This window comes from Chelon labrosus, assembly GCF_963514085.1.
Source record: "Chelon labrosus genome assembly, chromosome: 4".
NCBI classification, from domain to species: domain Eukaryota; kingdom Metazoa; phylum Chordata; class Actinopteri; order Mugiliformes; family Mugilidae; genus Chelon; species Chelon labrosus.
Window position 1 is genome coordinate 18,018,999 of NC_140340.1, and position 18,277 is coordinate 18,037,275.

The window sequence follows — 18,277 nt, forward strand, 5'->3', positions numbered from 1 at the left end:
TATCAGCGGTAGCTTGACTGTAGGAATTTACTGAGGTATCACGGAAGAACGTGTTATTTCACCACTTGGAGTGATCATATTATGAAGTTAAAATATGAATTATCTCCAGTTTCAGAGAGTATTTTTCAGCCTATGTGCAGAGAACGCAAAAGCTCCATGTAACAGATGTTCTATCGTCCGCTACACTGCCTTGTAGTAAGTTATTTGCAGCTTCTGTTGGCCTTTGCCAGGTATTATTTATTAATAATGCATTGATTTACAGATTTACTTAGTTAGCATCCCGCATCAGTGTGTCCTGCCGTGTCCTCCATGAATAGATTTATATTCAGCAGCAGCAGCAGGCCCGTGTGGGTGTGAAAGTCTTGAGTAAGCTCATGACTTTATACTGAATTGTCAGCAAATATTTCCTGAGAGCAAATGAAAGCTGAACACTGATGGATCCGTTTATTTAAATGGCTACATCCAACGCTGAGGTCTTTATTATTTTAGTCATAGTAATAGAATAGGATGAGATGTTTATAAAATTGTTCAAGCAAAAAGAGGATATAATACAAAACCTTGTTGTGTTGCCAGAACACACACCTCACCGTGCCATTGGAAGATGATATACTCTCAGGCGTGCATAGTGAAGTAATCCAGCAGCCGGAGATGCATTTAGAACCCGTATTTCCAAGCCTTTTGTATGGCGAGGTCACAGTATCAGGGAGGCGTGTAGATGATGATAGATGCGGAGAGCTCGCTGCATGCAGAGGCCTCGGATTCAAGTGGGGGCTAACCATTCATTTGAAATAATTTCATGTTTCTTTCCACCAACACTCTGTCCTTCCAGCGCTATTATCAGAGCAATTGTGGCAACATATTATTCACAAGGTGGCAGCCATTGTGTTTCTTTTCTTTTTCTCCCGTCAGGGCGGACAAATTTGTTTTTAGTCTGTATTGTTTCTTTACAACAGGACTAAGACATACACAGAAGCGCTGCAAATCATTTAGCTGAAGATAATGTATGTTTGTTGACGTATCATTCTGTTTTTTTTTTTCTTGTAGTCAGGCAACATACAGCTCAACACTATGTGGATACTTCTCCTGATTAATGCACAATGCAAAAGATTCTCCTCGATCACACAAACCTGAAAATGGACGACGTTGAAGTTTGAAAACATTTTTAATAGAAATAAAATTTTGTATAAAAAAAAACAAAAACAAAACTAAACATGCGTCACACACTCCATTAGTTGTCATGAGGTTTTACAAATACATAAGTCAGAGATAGCCAGGCACTGTATGTTTTTTGTACATTTTCCCCAATTTTAGGATTTGTCAGGACATAAAGCAGACATCATCAATCTATTTAATAACATACATTAACTTGCCATTTAATTTGGTCAGCACTCACATTTTATTCTGCAACACAAATGGTGTTGAAAGTAATACAGAGGGAGGCATGAAAAGCAGCATTGAATTCACAACACAAATGACCCCACGATGTTTTCCCCAAGACATTAGAGGGCTTTTATACCGCACGAAGCCAACTATTAATCTGTTCAGCGAGCTCAGGGTGATTGATAGAGATATTGTATATTTTAGCAATTAGATTTTCATCTGTTAAAAAGCCTTACAACTTCCTGACACCTCCTCCTTATCACGAAAGTGCCCAAGGAGGACACATTCTGTAATAAATTTTCTCAGTCGCTGGTCCATTATGGATATCACCTTCAGGGCATATTGCAAGATCCTCTCAAGGGCATACTTCATCTTAATTCCCCCACTAATGGATCTGCACAGCTAAGCTTTACCCTTACACGACGTACGTGTGGCCGAGAGAGTAGCTGATGGCAGTGACGGGAGGGTCATCCTGGATGACAGCTCACAGCGAGATCTCCTGGTTGTTTGTCTCAACCACAAGCCACTGTTTCAAAGCACATACAGGTATGCGGAGGGCAGTGGCAGCCTTGGGCTAGCTGGTAATACAAATCATGGCCTCACTTAAGCACAGATAAACAATCACTCACTAGACCTTCACCATTTGAGAACATTTTTTTTAAACGTACAGTAGGCTCGGGCCCAAACAATTGTTAACAACGCTGCAACAGAGTTTAAACGCATTCCAAAGACATTATTTTTAGTTTTTTCTTCTTTTTTAATTTCATTTTATTTATTTATTTTTAACAACACAACACAGGATGTTGAAACTGGCATGCTCAAAATTGGCATCTTGTAGGTCGTTCTGGTGGAACTCAGCGGAAACCTTGAGGAGGAAATAAAAACACACGGCGCCTCGTAGACATCTGTTGCATTGTTGAGATGATCCCCGTCGTTTCCAGTCATCCGACTCACAAGACCCGAATACACTTAGGGATAAAAACGAAACACCAGCCCCCTCTTAGAAATCCGTGGACCGTGTTTTCATGCCTTTTCGGTGTTGATTAATCCCGTGTGATGCCTTGAGGATGTTGAAGATTAATTATAGTTCGTAAAAACTAGCAGACGACATTGAGAACACCTGAACATATTCTTGATTTCAGTTTGGCTTCAGTCAGCGCTGCTTAAGACGACAGGGGAGTCTTTGAAAGAGGGCACAGCTGAAATGTAAACACTCACGAAAGCTCCATCTTTCAGTCTCCGGCCTCTGCCATGCAAGTTATTTTTCTTTTTTTGTGTGTATTCTCGTGAGGCAGACATAAGATGGAACCTTAAAATTGTCCTGTTATCTGTCCCGGTCTCCAGTTTTGTCCATCCCTGCACCTCTTTGTGGTCTCTCCTCGCCATGTCACATCTTTGGGAAATGCTTCTGTGATCTCCGCCTGCACAATGACACATCCTTTTTTTTTTTTCTTTTTTTCTGCCAGTCTTGTGAAATTCCTCTGCATGTTATTTATTTTTTTTTATTTTTTTTTATTCTCCGCCAGGTTTGAAATCCTGAATTGTGGTAAGAACCTTTGTCCGTTAGATTGCATGATTGCTGTAGCTGATGTAGGTTTGCTTTGTCGAGAGAGCTGAAAGAGAAGAATGAGAGGGGAGATTGAGAGTCAAATGGAGTCAAGATGAGCTTTTGTAACCAATGATTTGAAGATTTGGGTGTTTTTGTTTTGCTCGGTTTTCCTGCCATTACAAACGCAATGTCACATTGCTAACTATTTTGCAAGCTGCACAGGTGATTCCTAAAAAATCTGTAACTCTCAGGTCATATTTTTGCCCCAGTATTACACACCGACTCCTTCCTTTTTTTTTCTGCAGCTTTCAGGACTCAGCTTTCCAGGTGTCTCCTCAGACCGTGTTGGCTGATTCGCTGAGCTGGAGCAGATAAATCCTGACATATCGCCACCGGATCTCGGCAGTAGTAGGAGGCTGGCCCAGTCAGAAATTTTTCAATTTCATCAAGCCATATATCCGCACTGGCCATGACAGTGACAAATGGTGCTTATTCAAATAACCATGCACTGTATAGCCCCCGTAAACGGTAACCCCATCTGGACAGATTGCTGCTGGCTATCAATTCTGCGTCTTTGCCTTCTCGCCTCTTATTGTAACAAAAAGCCCTATTAACCCCCCACGTGGACCTAAAGCAAGAATGGATTTAATGCTATTCTGTGTGTTTACATGTACCCGGGCCTCACGGCACTGTGCCATTGTTACTGTAGCGCATTGTCCTACACTTTATATTGATTTCTGTTTTAGTCTAAATGGTAAATACAACGTCAGCTCATCTATTCTTCCTTGAAAGGAAACATTTCTCGCTGCTGCCGGTCTCAAAAGTAAGGAGGAAAATGCCGCTTTAAAATGTGACAAAAGGCTCCATTCCCTCTAAGTCCGGGCCAGACAGAGGGAATGCATCTCCGCTGACAGACGTGACCGATTAAAACCTTTTCCCGCTCGAGGCGAACAGGGGAAGAGCGTTTTGGACGTCACATGAGTAATTTCTGCTGACTTGATTCCTGAGGTCATTATTTACTTCACTTGTATAAATCCAGAGAGTGTCACTGATACAGTGGTGCCAAGCACTTTTATTGGTGTTGAGATTAGGAGGAGGCTCGTGCTGAGATTCAGCTGCTTCAGAAAGAGAGCGTTGGATACCTCGTGATTATTTATAAGGTGTTTAAACTATGCCTGCAACCACTGATTTTTATTACTGATCTCTTGATTACAGTTTCAGATAATTGTTTGTCATTGACATAAAAAAATAGTGAAAAAATAATGATCAGTTTAAGTGATAAGTTCCTGATTCCTACATTTGAGAAGCCAATATTTGGCTTCATTGTGACTCCTCTTTTTCAGACTAAAACCATTTGTTTTAGTAGGACACTTTCACTGGTATGAGATTAGGTGGATTATCAGTTAAACCACATTCATATTTCTTATTTAAATACATGTTTGAGTCACTATCTATCACAGAATGAGGTGATAAAATGATGACTGAATGATTTATTATCATTATTTTGAACCAGGTATCCAAATGCTCGTATTCATGAGAGATAATTGGATTTTAATGCAGAATGCTAAAACGACACCAGATGCGAACCCAACATTTCCTACTGCTGCAGCTTCACAATAAAACATGTAACTGGTGAAACACCTAAAGTTGCCTTATCATAATAGGTAGTTACTGGAAATGCACTGTGAGTTCCAGTGAGCTTTGCGCTTACAGCTATTATTGATCAAAAATGCATCTACAAAACAATAAATATTTTGTCTCTTCAGATCAGATCAGTGTGAAATATTACAGGAAGCACTGGAACAGGAAGGAGCAGCCACAGTAATCTGCTAGATGAAGAGCTGCAGGCACCTCTGTTGTTTACAGTTGACTCATGACTTGTGGAGCATAAAATCAGATCGCGGCTAATCTGAGAAAGATGGAAAAAGTTAAATGTTTTTGTCACTTAAGATAATTTGTTATGCTGCCGTCAATGTAATTTGACCTTTAGAATGAAACAACATTAGCTGTTACTGTAATGAACTAGAGGTGTTGCCAAAATCAATCAATGAATCAATATAATGTATTCATCTAACCTGCAAATTTATTTCAAATAAATAATTTATTTTTCAGTTATTTTCAACATCGGACCACAGAAATGTTCTCTCACGATTAGTAAACTATATCAACTGCTGTGATAAATTATATAAATGATTAGTCTTTTTAGTTGCTCTGTTCTGCTCAGTTATAAAAACACAAAACAGCTCCTGGTTCTTAATATGGCGACTTTTTCTTCATTTGCATATTTGCTTTCTGTTAGAGACATGAGAAGATTGTGTAGGATATTCTACACTTTTAAAATGTCTCCTTAGTGCACCACCTCCTGTTATCGTAGGAAGAACACGGTTCAAGTCAATTTATCAATCTCAGTTAAATAATTTGCATATCTGAAGGAGTGAATCCTTTACTACAATTTGTACCATTCATTCTCAGCCGTAAAACAACATCACAAACAACTTCTTAAGTGTGAACAAATATTTATTTAATGAAGTGACAACTATGAATAAATGAGGGACTAATAGAATATAGGAGTGTAATCAAATAAAACGAATATGATAAGGTATGAAATAATTAATTTCTGGAGCGATGGTGAGAGATGGAGATAGTTTATGGCCTAAACTAACGGGAACGGATTTGATACCTAATCTAATCAATCTTCTCTGAAAGATTAGTAGGGAGTTTCAAAGTAGTGACACCAACTCTTTATCTTAGGCGGCAGGAACGATTCAGCCTACTTTTGTAGAGTCTTCTCGGCACGGTGATCGCGGAGCGTCGGTGTGACGAGGTGGTGACGAAACGGCGCAGCTGATGCAGGTCTCTCTTGGACCGGTAGACGGGACTCGTTGCTTGATCTGCAACTCCAACACCCAGCTTTGCTTGAGAGCGTTGTAGGTGTTCAGTCGAAGGCAGTAGATGACACTTGGCAGTGTCTTGGTGTTTGAAGAAGGAAGCCGGATCGTCACGTCTTCTCGGTTCGTTGCTATGGCAACAGCTTCTTGGTTTCTTGATCCATCGAAGAGATTGGGTCTTTCTCTGATATCCCAGCTGTCTACGCTGGCTAACTTATACACGATGTTGGTTAGTACTTCGGTTCGTAGAGTATAAAAATGAATAAAACTAGAAAAATATTTAAGTCACTATAAAAATTGTACGTCGGGAAAAACGTCCGACGAGAAACAAACAGAGCTTGAAATTTCCTTCGGAATATTCAAGTTGTTCTTAAAACAAAGTTACTAAGTATAAACGTGACTAAGTACGTAACGAAGAAGACTAAAATAAAAGTGAAACGGAAATGGAAAATGGAAAGAAGTAATGTTAAAACTGCGGAGAAAGTGCAAAAGAAAAGTGCGGAGAAGAGGGAGCGTCTCTCTGGTTTTATGTGTTAATTATTCAGGGCGTGTTTGGATCGGGTTTCCAGAGTCTTCGCGCGGAAAGAGAAGAGAGAACGCCTCCTTCTTTGTCTCGAGATGTCTTATTGCCTGATCTTCTTAACCTATGTTATATTATTTAATTTAACCATTCCATCACTCGTTAGCAATTTTTTTCCTATGCAGCAACAGTCAACATTACAACACGACAAGATGACATATATGAATGGCAAAATCAAAATAACTCAAAAGCATCAGTGAATTAATAAACTCAGGTTCTCCAGGATATTTTGCTAATAATAAAAAGGTTGGGGTTTCTAAAATAACAATCTCAACAGTTATAGCTTACACTAATAGCTACCATTAGTATAATAACATATCTAAGGTTCTACATGCTTCAGCTTCAACAATGATTAAAAGGAAGAAAATGTTTTTAAGAATGTCACTTGGGTGCACTGTTGATCCATCTTACTTGTGACAAAGTATGTGAATTTGGGCTAGGTTCATCGTACAAGGATCAAAATCGTCTCATTGTGATCCTAAGCACTTCCCGAACAACAATATATAACTTACCAGGTTATTACAATTTCGATAGTCATATTATCAAACTCAGGAGAATGCAGATCAGAGTCTGGTTCTGGGGAAAGAAAGTTATTTACGACCTGCTTATCTGTGTTTCACTCCCTGGTCACTCTCGGAGAGGGGGGAGCAAGACCATGTTATAGTGGTACGTTTACATGTGTGTCTCTGAAAAAGAAGAATTAATGAACCACAAACTTAAAACATAATGAAAATAACATAAGGTTTCTAGACTTTGTTCATAGGAAGTATGAGAGTCAATTCTCATTCTTTGTAGTTCCTGATATCGTGTTGATGTTCTTTCGATTCAGAACTAATTAGTCCAGAAACAAGAGTGGGACATTCCACAGAAGTGTAAATCTGTCCTTTTTGGCTCAGACGACGTCTTCAGCATTAGGGAGGTCCGATAGCATGGGTCTGTCCAGCATCTGGACATGGCACCTTTATGGCTAAGGTGTAAAAGACTGATCTGTTAGAAGAGCTCTTCTGCAAAACAACTTTGTAAATTTAAATTCCAGAGAGAGGGAGAATAGAGAGGACAACTGGTTCCCCTACAATTGGCACCACTCTCGTATTTCCCCTTAAGCGTGAAGCTAAAGCTAGTTGGCGGTTAGCTTAGCTTAGCTTAGCTTAGCTTAGCTTAGCTTGGCATTGAGACTGAAAACGGGGGGAAACATCTGCTCTGCCTCTGGTCTGTAGATACATCGGAAGCTCACTTAATTAAAACAGTACATCTTGTTTTAATCTGTACACGAATCAAAGTGTGAAAATGAAAATTCCCTATTTCATGGGTTGTTAGGTGGCAGACTATTTATGGGTGGTAGCAGTTGTCAAGCAACCAGAAGAGACTTGAGGAAGTCACTGTTCCCAGACAAGAAATGGGCCAACAGTGGCCTCCAGAGACTCTGGTCTCAGACAAGTAATCAAACTGAAAATAATTAATTATGTGTCATTTCAGCATGAGCTTAAACCGTGTAAACACGGAGAGAAAAAAGGTAGAAGGTGCAGTTTCGGTATGTTGAACATATCAAAAGTTACCACGTTAAATAAAATATATTTCTGAACGTCAGAGGAAACGAGACGTTTTAAGGCTTTGCTGACGCAGATTTGTAGTTTCATTGTTTAACTCTAAAATATGTTCTGTAATCCGTTCCTTCATGGCTTCACACCCCACACACATAACAGAGAATCCTCTGATGCTCCTTCACGAACTACATCCGCCTCCCCCGATCACCAGATTAACAACAGTTATTGTATTCAGTGAAGTGTTAAATAACATACTAGACATCTGCTAACAGGTAATTATTTTCCTCTGCTTCCTATCGTCATATCAATTTGTTTGATTTACAGACACTGAAGGACAAAATATTCCCGAGGTCAATGAAAGGCAACAGGTTTTTATGTATTTTTTAATTTTGTTTCTAGGTTTTTCCTTGTTTAGCATTTGCGGTACTTACATTGTGTTTCGAGGCTTTCGCACAGCTCGGTCTTGGCTTCTCCATTGGGTCTGAGCCCGGCCTTGGGATTGAACTTGTTGGACATGGTGGCGGCGGTAACCACGGCCTTGAGGCTGCGTGTGCGCTTGGGCACATTCTGCTCGGGGTGGAAGAGGACCACGTAGACCTTGGGCATGTAGAGCAAGCCGAGGGACACCGAAGCGCTCAGGCTCACAGAGATGGTCAGCGTGGTCATCTGGATGTACATCTGGAAGAAGCAAACACAGAACAGTATGAACAGTTAAAACCTACTTCTCTAGTACACATTTCTCTATATATGGGCAGTGGCCTGTACAGTACAAGTGACATCTGCTGTGTATCATTATAATTAGAGCATCCAATGACCCGTTTGTTGGCCAAGCTGTTGCTGAAGTAGTTTCCACTGCGTCCAGTGGAGGCATCAAAACTATTTAATGCAAGTGATGGAACTAGTTTTAAATCAGCATCTCATCTGCTTTTATGGTGCGTGTGCCAAACCAGCCAAGGCCGCCGTGTTTGTTTAATTTTCTGCCATGCTAGTTTTATTATGGCCATCACGTCGACCTGAACACAGATTTGATAAGGGCAGTCGATTGGATCCTTTTCTGACTCATAACAAGCAAGGCCCATAAAAGAAGAGACAAGCTCATAAAAATTTTACACATGGTCAAATCCTGCCGATCACGGGGGAGGGCAACACAGAGTATCGTCCTCCATTTTAATTGTTTACAAAGCTGCAGCAAATTAATGGATCATGGAAGCATTGAAGGAGAGAAGCTAGTGAAACTTATATACGTGGTACTATGCTGGGTCTGAATGAGCATTTCTTGCAAGTTGTTTTATTACAGAAGTCCCAACCTTTTACAGAGTGAGATGAGGAGGTACAGGCACAATATAGATGTAGCTTTTTTACTGTTTTCTTCCTTGATATGACAGTAATGATCACATCAAATGGAAGAGCAGTTAATGTTAGCCCCCGCTGACTTGTAATCCTGTGTTTCTGACCCCTATTACATTAAAAGACATAAAGAAGTACCAACAAACCACTGGCAGTCACATGAAATACAATCTCACATATGAACCCTAAGAGAATAATTTTGACTACTTAAAAAGGAGCCAACCATGCGACGCAACAAAATTTAAATCTAAATTAGGCCATTTATCTGGCGAGACTACAACTTTATCAAACACTAATTCTGCCGAAATGATTGCAAATGTTGCAAAGTTGATGATGATGATGATAATGTACAGCCAGGTGTTTATTACAGTTTCTTTACACAGAAATACTGTTTCTGTCTGTTTTTATGGACTGCTTTGGGATCAACACAACACAACACAACACACAAATTTTTAATACTGAGCTTTACCGTGCATGTAGATGTACTGCAGTCCAGTTATCAGTCACAAATTTAGACATGCCTGCTAATTCAGTGTTTATAATACTTTAAATTATTATTAATATTTTTAATTAATGTGATTATACACTTTTATTCAAAAAATTTTCCTATAATAAGATATTTTACCATGAAATCTATGAATGAGGTTTAGATGCTAATGCTAGCATGAGTTGCAGGCTTACAATTAACAATTATTTTTTGTCCATTAAGGACTTAATCTGAAAAATCTGAAAGTATTGGACAGTTTCCCAGGAGCTGATGATGATTCCTTCAAATCTACTTCAAACAATGAAATGATTCTAAAATTAGATGGTGACTGATGGTTTCACCTCTGAACTGATCGGTAAGCAACAACCTCGACCCTGTCACGAAGGCAGTTGTTGCAGCATCTGGTCTGTGTCTGTAGCTATAACGCAACACGCGCACACAAATGATTGTTGCATATTTTCCTCAAGTTTCTCACGCTGCCTCAAGCAGAAGCATTTAAATGCATTTAACAAGACGCATTTGACTTTCAACTTTACCACAAAAACACAATGTCTCTTCAGATTAAAACAGAGCCGCATGTTCTCGCTGTGGTATAGGGCAGCAGATTTTCAATATAAAACACCGCTGTGGGCAAGAGAGATGTGAATCGCAGTGGAAACGAGTGGGGGCAGGACTGAAAAGGGGAGAGTGCGTTATTGTTCTTAGTCTACCACAAGGACTGATTTACAGCAGTAATTAAACCAGCCGCGACTGTGTTCAAATGTAAGATTTTTACACACACATGCCTGCAAATCAGAATCAGTCATGTCTTGTGGGCATGATATTAGGTAGAGATAATAAATCCCCTCATGCAGGCTTTTAATTGTACTTCATGATGCTACATTTGGACTCGTTTCTCTCTTTTGACTGGATGAGTTTTCCCTCAGTAGGTCCCTGCTGTTTTTTTGTCGAAGCCCAGGAACATTTAGCTTCCCAGATGTGACCTCTGCTTGAATATCTTGTTTGTTTTTATTATTTGTGACTCTCTGCAAAGCTTTCCCTCCAGACCGGCGGCATCTCATCTCAGCCAGCCCTGGTACCATGTGGGACCGCTGGCTGGAGAGAAGAGCGGAAGAATGGAGGCAGTATGATAGGAGGACAGCTGCAGTGGTCGCCTCCCAGCTGCAGGGAGCGTTAACCAGTGAACTGCTCGGGGCTCGGTTCACTGCTGCCTCGGGGACCGACTGTTGAACCCAAGCTGTTACTCACATAAACATAAAAGTGCTCCGCTGCCTTTCACCCAAGAATAATATTATCTTCAAAGCCTTCCTCTTTGTCACTAAAATATATACTGGAGAGTGTAGAATGAAAAACTGAGTAATTAAACATCAAAGTAATAAATAGGAAAGCAACACCACAATAATATTTTCCACTGATAACAGCGTTCATTATGATTATTAGAGCCACAACACGTGTTTATCTCAATATTTGATTAAGAGAAGTAAATGCTCGGCCTGTAAAAAAAAACACCAGAGAGCCGATGTTCCATTTTCTTTGATTCAGACAAAGAAAAGAAGCCACATCTCCTGTTTGAGAAACTGAAACTGTGTCACTTTTTCACTTGCCTTGATATGACGGTAATTAATCCACTATCAAAATAGTCGTAAATTAATAACTCATCATTAACCGGTCATTGCTACTTTCGTGATGGTAATTACTGCTGTTATGTGATTCTACACCATGATGCTGTAAATATTAGCTTATTTAAGTTATTTCCATACACATATGTGATTAGTCTTCATCATGAATTAACCTAATGTGACATCTTCAAATACCACGTTGTTTGTTCAGCCAACAGTCAGAAACTATTAAGTTTGCGGCCATGTGAAATAAAGACGAGCAGGCAGCTGTCACACTGGAGAAGCTAAACCAGGACGTGTGCGTTTATGCTAATAAATACTAGCAGATTAAATTCTAATACGGTGTAGTACCGTACACCAGGGATGATAATGCTGTATTTGTAGATGTGTGTTTTACATTTTGTTAGTTTTTCTGTGTCAGTGCTAACCTGTCCAGGGTGTACGCTGCCTCTTGCCCAGTGATGGGATAGACTCGACTACTTTAGTTCTTGTGGACTTGGACTTATGGACTTGGTACAGCCAGGTATCTCAGAATGCATTTTGTGGGTGTCATTAACTACGCAGCTTGATTCTACAATTCGACAATGACCATCCTGTCCTCCAGAGTCTGTCCTTCAGAAGCTTGTCAAGTTCAAATAACCAAGTATACAAATCCAGGGTTTGTGTATTTGGTTTCTTTTTTTTTTTATCTGGAACTTCAGAAACTTTTCTTGGATACTTCTGAGTTTTCCTGACCACTAGAGACTCTTGTGTTTCTTCCAGCTCTGCCATACTTTTGGTTTCTGTAGACTAGTCAGTACCAGTTGCTACGGTTGGTCCCCTCTTTAGCTCTTGCTCACGTTAAATGCTGTGCTACATAAGCACCGGCACAGGAATGTCGCAGACAGCAGGTCTAAAACTCTGGTGCAGTGCAAAGTACAGAGAGATTGGCCTAATTATCTTAATCAACATTGTGGGAACGTGTGTTTGGCGATCGCTTGAATATAATGAACATTCATTTATATGTATTATATGCAAAAGTTCCGCATTATAACTTTATTCTCAGCCTGTACTGATAAATCGCTCTTGGTAGAAACATGATACCCCCAAAAGTTAATGTATTATAATATTGAATTATTGCCTAGACCTTACTTGAAATCAATATATTTCTGTCTGGAGTGTTATCACGTAGCGACAGCGCTGGAAAAGAATCCTCTGTCCTCTCTCTGCTACCTCACAGAGCTATGCTAGGCTACAAATGGAGTCCTGTTTTCTGTGTCACACCAAATCCAGTATTCAGTCCATTAATTTGTTCCCCCCTGATTGTTGTGCACCTGAGCAGTCACTGACTGGAGCTCATAAATGAGCAGCGCTCTATATCTCACACTGCCATCAGCAGAGCTCGCCTGAGGAAAAACATAAACAAAGATGAAGCAGCTCATGGCAGCATTAATGACTGAACTGGATGCAAGGGAAACAACAGGGCCCTATAAGTGTATATACGGTATGCTGTATATATATATGTGTTAGGACTTAAAAAAATAACCCTGCTTCTCTGCCTGTGGTGAGTTTAGCACAGCTGAGTGAGAACGTCTCTGATAACCAATAATGTCAGATTAATCTGAGGGTTAATAAATGTGAACAGATTCTATGTGCAACCAGGGACTCTAGAGAGCTTCTGCTTCGAGATGCAAACCATCAGACTGATTTAAACTGCATGATTCCTGCTCTGCATTCAGCCACTGACTTATTTCTAAGCATACTGTGGAAACGCTGAGCAGCGTTCGGGGCTTGCTGCATGAGAATGCCCCATAATTGCGCTCTAATTGAACCAATAAACAAGCAGAAGCCTTAGGGGACTCAATAATGTAGCCTCATGAAAGAATGTCATTTCTAAAGAATACAATCCTTTGGCCCTGATGAACCTTAATTCCTGTTTAGTCATTATTGGAGCACCCAGAGGTCAACAGCCGGGACCCAGAGTGCTGCAGGCCTAATAAATGCAACAACTAATCTCTGAAGTCCAAGATGTTGCTCAGCTCCATCTGCTCTATAACATCAATCTTCATTATTCATTATTGGGCCTGTGGGACGTCTGTGTGAATAATGCTCTTTATCTTACGACTGAGGAGAGAGAAATGGAAAGGACAGGGAGAATGAGGGGGGTGGTAACAGGTAGCACGGATGAACGGCGAGCGCACGCTGTCACAAGCACTCTCCTGTCTGACTCTGGTCTCGTTGAACTCTCTGCAACTCCCACCCTTTGTCTGACTAGTGCACTAACAGCAGTTTTTTTTTTTTTTTTTGTCGTCTTGTTGACAGTGCCAATAGCGTGATGGAGACTTCATAGAGAAATAAACACCACCACTCGATTCACCGGTCCATTCATGCACTGTAATGGCAGGACCTCTTTGTGTGGGCTGATTGAATTTGAGCTGAGCCTTTTGTGCCGAAGCCTCATTCCCATGCATGCCATTGTCTCTTGCCCCTCCTCCTGCCTCTGTCTTGGAGACAGCTGCGGATTTAGACAGTTTCTCCAGGTAAGCAGGTGTCACATCTATTCCTGAAGCTAGCATAAAGCTTGGCGATGGCGCTCCACAGATAGGCCAGATGTCCTCGTTTGAATGATAGAGAAGGCCTCCCATGGCATTCGTTACATTTATCCTGGCACCAGATGACAAACAAATGACTGTGCCTGTAATGCTGAGGCAGAGGCCTGCTGTAAACTCGTGATGAGTGCATAGGCGGCTAGATAAGGTAAATCAAGACCCGGAGGAAGTGGAGCATTTAATTGCCGTGGAAGACGTGTCAACGTGGGCTGTGAGGCATTGTGGGGCCTGTCATTTATAGTGTGTTGATTATGAGGTGTGTTTGCTTTGACATGTTAATTCCTTAAATAAGAACATTGTTTATGTAACAGCTCAGCAAATCAGTCACAGAGTTTTTTGTTTTTTAGATTTCTTTTCCACAGAGTCTAGGACAATAACCACCAATACTGAAGTTATCCAGTATTCATTGTTGTTTCACTGCCCACCAGAAAGACACACTTATCTATGCCGTCCAAAGCTGTAAGGAATCTGTTTTGTGATCTGACAGCACCATGGTTAATGTCTGTCTAGGTTAAGACCATTGAATGTATATAAAGACTCTGGGTTATGCTTGACTCCTCCTCACTCCCAGCTAATTTAAAAATGGGTGAAGAGGTGCAGTGCAAGCGGAGCTGAGGCGGACATCTAGCAACCTGTGAGGGTGTGCACTTGTCTCTCGAAGCGGCCGCACCCTTCATTATGCATAACTGCAATCCTTGACATAATTTAAATATGTGTGTTATTTAAATTCACACCGTTTGCTCCCATGAATGGGAGATTTAACTATAGAGTACTAAAGCTTTTCTGGCCTATAAACACTCACCTGCAAAGTTGGACATTTGACCGTGGAGGTCTATGGGTATTTGACTGGCTCACTTTTGCAGCCATGCATCGAGGAACGGCAGCTTTTGATAGTTTGTGTTGGCTTCAGTTTTCAGGTCCGAAGGATTCAGCTTGGTTTATACACCGATCAGCCACAACATTAAAACCACTGACAGGAGCAGTGAGTAACATTGACCACCTTGGATGTTACTTAGACATGTACCACCCACCTAGACCAGACCAGGCACCCCCACCCCATAGCAATGACACTCCTTGATGGGAGCAGCCATCCCCAGTGGATGCAGCCTGACACAGGCACACACACAAAAACGGTTTAGGAACAACTAAAAAAACATGAAGAACAGCACGAAGTGTTGACCTGGCCTCCAGATTCACTAGATCCCAAACTGATCAAGTATCCGTGGGATGCACTGGAACAACCCTGATCCACAGAGGACCCTCCCCTCAACCCATAGAACCCAAAGGCCCCCACTAACAACATCCTGTTACCAGACACCACAGGACACTCTCAGAAGGCCCATGTCCATTCTCTGAAGAGTCCCAACTGTTTTGGAGGCACAAGGGAGACCTACACAATATTAGGAAGGTGGTCATAATGTCATGCCTGATCGATGTACACAAATGCAACTTGGTTAGAGTTCGGGACAGAACATGGTCTGGGTTAAAACAGAGGGCTTTGCTGTCATGGTTACAATAATACCCACTTGTTAAAGCTAGACGTCTCTTTCCTAGCATATTTTAAAAACGAGGCCCTTCAAAAGAGTCACTGCATGACGTTGTCGCATGACGTTGTCGCAGGCTTCCGACTATTCCGAGAGGCTCTCAACAATGTCTTTATACATGGCCATGTGTGTTCCGTTTATCACATTATCGCATTACCGTTGGAGCTTAAATGTGTTTTTTTATGCTCTGAATACAGCACAGGCGCCAGTGTGTTGCCACTCCAGAGGGATAGATCTCGTCCTATTACTGATGACACTTTGAGTTGTTGGCTAGTGTTCTAGTATTGATATTTGATGCAGCAGCTTCGGCACACATGCATCTACATCATATAGCAACAATAATTAATGCAATTATTGGATTAGGTTTATAGCTTGATTGTCTTCATGGTTAAAAAAAAAACAACTAATTTCTCCCAATCTGTTGACATACTGCACTCTCTTCCCTCCAAGAACTTTGCACCGCTGAGATAATGTCACACTACTTTACACTCAAGTGACTTTAGACATTGTAAGTCCTAAATCTACAGGCATTTGTTCCTGTAAACATGCAGCGTGTTGTTTTTGTTCTCTTTTATGTTAAATTCATCATTTGGAACCTTTCCCCCTGGGAGGACTGAGCTTTTTCTAAGCCATCACCATGACAAAGTGACATTGTGCTGCATGATCTGACAAGGCTAAACCATATTAGAGTTAAATTAGGTTTTTCAAACCCAACATTCAAAGGCTCTTTTTGTTATATATTAAATATGATCATTCTCTCTCAGATGAGGAAGGGAAAAATGTAGGACATTTCCCTGAAGCTAAACTTCCATTCTGAGTTCCATTTTGTGTCTTACCTTAATATAGCTCAGGGCGCTGGAAGAAGTTTTCTAAATGATAAAAGTAAAACTGTCCTCCAGCCTTTGTGTGTACAGTTTTCTACAGGAAATTACTAATGAGTGACTCAAATAATTTGGAGCAAGACTCTATGCTATTATACATTAAGCCTGGATGAGAGATGCAAGGATTGTAAATTAAATTCATCTGATGTAGAGAAGGAGACACAAAAAGTAGGACTTCACTTATGCCCTTCAACTATTATTTCCACTTCTATTTTTCTATTCAAAGCCATGCTAGCTAATGGATTACCTCATCCTCCAAAAAAAAAGCTGCTCAATCTCTCCGTGATTGTATAATTCTCTTTCATCTTCAGAGAGAGGAGATGAAATGATTAAACAAAGAACTCGCTGATATCCGCGGCTGCTGTTGACACGCGACTTAAGATGTGCAACACTCGCATTAAAAAATGATGTGGGTTTTGCACTCGCGCTGCTTTTCTTTGCCGTGCATGCCTCGCGTATGATAATAACAAGAATGTATGGTGATGATAGCTGACATTTCGGTATATTTTCTTCAGTATATTTCAGCTCGGCAAGTCTGCCATTGCGTTTAATGTGTAAATGCTGTTTCTTGCAGTTTTAGTGTTTAAATCAGTCATTATGGAGGGTTACAGAAGGCCAATATGCATATTACCCACAGTAGTTTGGACTTTCTGGTATTCACAGCATGCAGAATGTGAGTCATTCAGCTGCTGGTCACATATTGCATTATTAATGTAATACAATTGGCAGAATGTCATATGCAGATTTTCTGCAGTGCTGTAGACTATAGAAATTATTTTTGGGATGCTTAACGTGACACAATGCACTCTCTCAGTCTATCAAGAATGTTTTTTTTTTTTTTTCCACAAAGCTAACTATCACAGCCAGTTTTCCAGGCCAGCATTTTGATGCATTGTCTCCCTTAATCCCAAAGGGGAGGAGGTAAGGATTAATTTGTTGCATCTGTCAGACCCATGCTGGCACTGCCGATAGTGTCCATGCCAGTATGAGGCTTTTTCACTCACCACTGTCCTCTCTTGTAGCCGCTGAGCCCCTTTTGTTACACTGCCAAAACACCTCTTTCAACCGGATCTACACATTTCTACTGTGTCATTGTTGTACCCCTTTGGCTTGAAACCCACACTGTATTCTCCGAATGTGAGGTCCAAGCCCAGCCTCCATTCTCATGTCCCTTTTGGTTCCCTCTTGACCTGCAGCCTCCCAGTGCTCCTGACTGGATGGGATCCAGGTCCACGGTTCATGAGGTCGGGCACATTGATTTGACATGGGAATACGTGTGTGAGCTTGTGTTTGTGCATAAACAGACCGCGCGTCTCTAATGCTCTGTGGCATACAGCCGTCACATGTATGTGAGTCACAGGGTTGTGTGCTGTCTTCAGTGTTATTACAGAATGCGTTCATATTACTCTGTGGTAGATTGTATATTCCCGGTCTGAAACCTTCACATGATGCCCCCCTTTTTGAAGTTGCTGTTGTTTCATCTTTTATTAACCTAATTTCTAAATGCGTGGCTGCCATTAAATAAAGGCTGGGTAGAATATTTTAACACTGAAGTACAAAATTAAAGAGTGCAGTTTGAATCAAAGGAGTAAAAACACAATTTTACCCTGTCAGTTTTATTATATACAGAATCATATAAATGAATAATTATTAAAGAGAATGGTTATTTTCTGATGCTTAATATAGAATTGGATAGTCCTAGAGCTGTCCTTTAATCCTATTTTTCTTTTTTTTCGTCTATATAGTTAATATAGTTTTTTTTTCTTCTCAAGCCAACAAAGGTTGGGAACTACTTCTTTAAATTAATCAAATTTATTTGCTGATTAAGTACAACTAACTACCTTTAAGATAAAAGTGTTTGACTAATGGC

At 40.6% G+C, this 18,277-nt stretch overlaps 1 protein-coding gene across 1 annotated transcript in view; it reads right to left on the reverse strand.

The window, feature by feature from the left end:
* Positions 1 to 1,740: 1,740 nt before the first annotated feature.
* LOC311486645 (metabotropic glutamate receptor 4-like) overlaps positions 1,741 to 18,277 on the reverse strand; it is a 140,687-nt gene continuing 124,150 nt past the window's right edge. Inside the window, exons 9-10 of the mRNA XM_084542570.1 lie at positions 8,373 to 8,619; positions 1,741 to 2,993 (exon numbers count right to left, since the gene is read on the reverse strand). Coding sequence (XP_084398696.1) covers positions 2,944 to 2,993; positions 8,373 to 8,619 — 297 coding nt within the window. The 3' untranslated portion in view covers positions 1,741 to 2,943. The remainder of the gene's footprint in view (positions 2,994 to 8,372; positions 8,620 to 18,277) is intronic.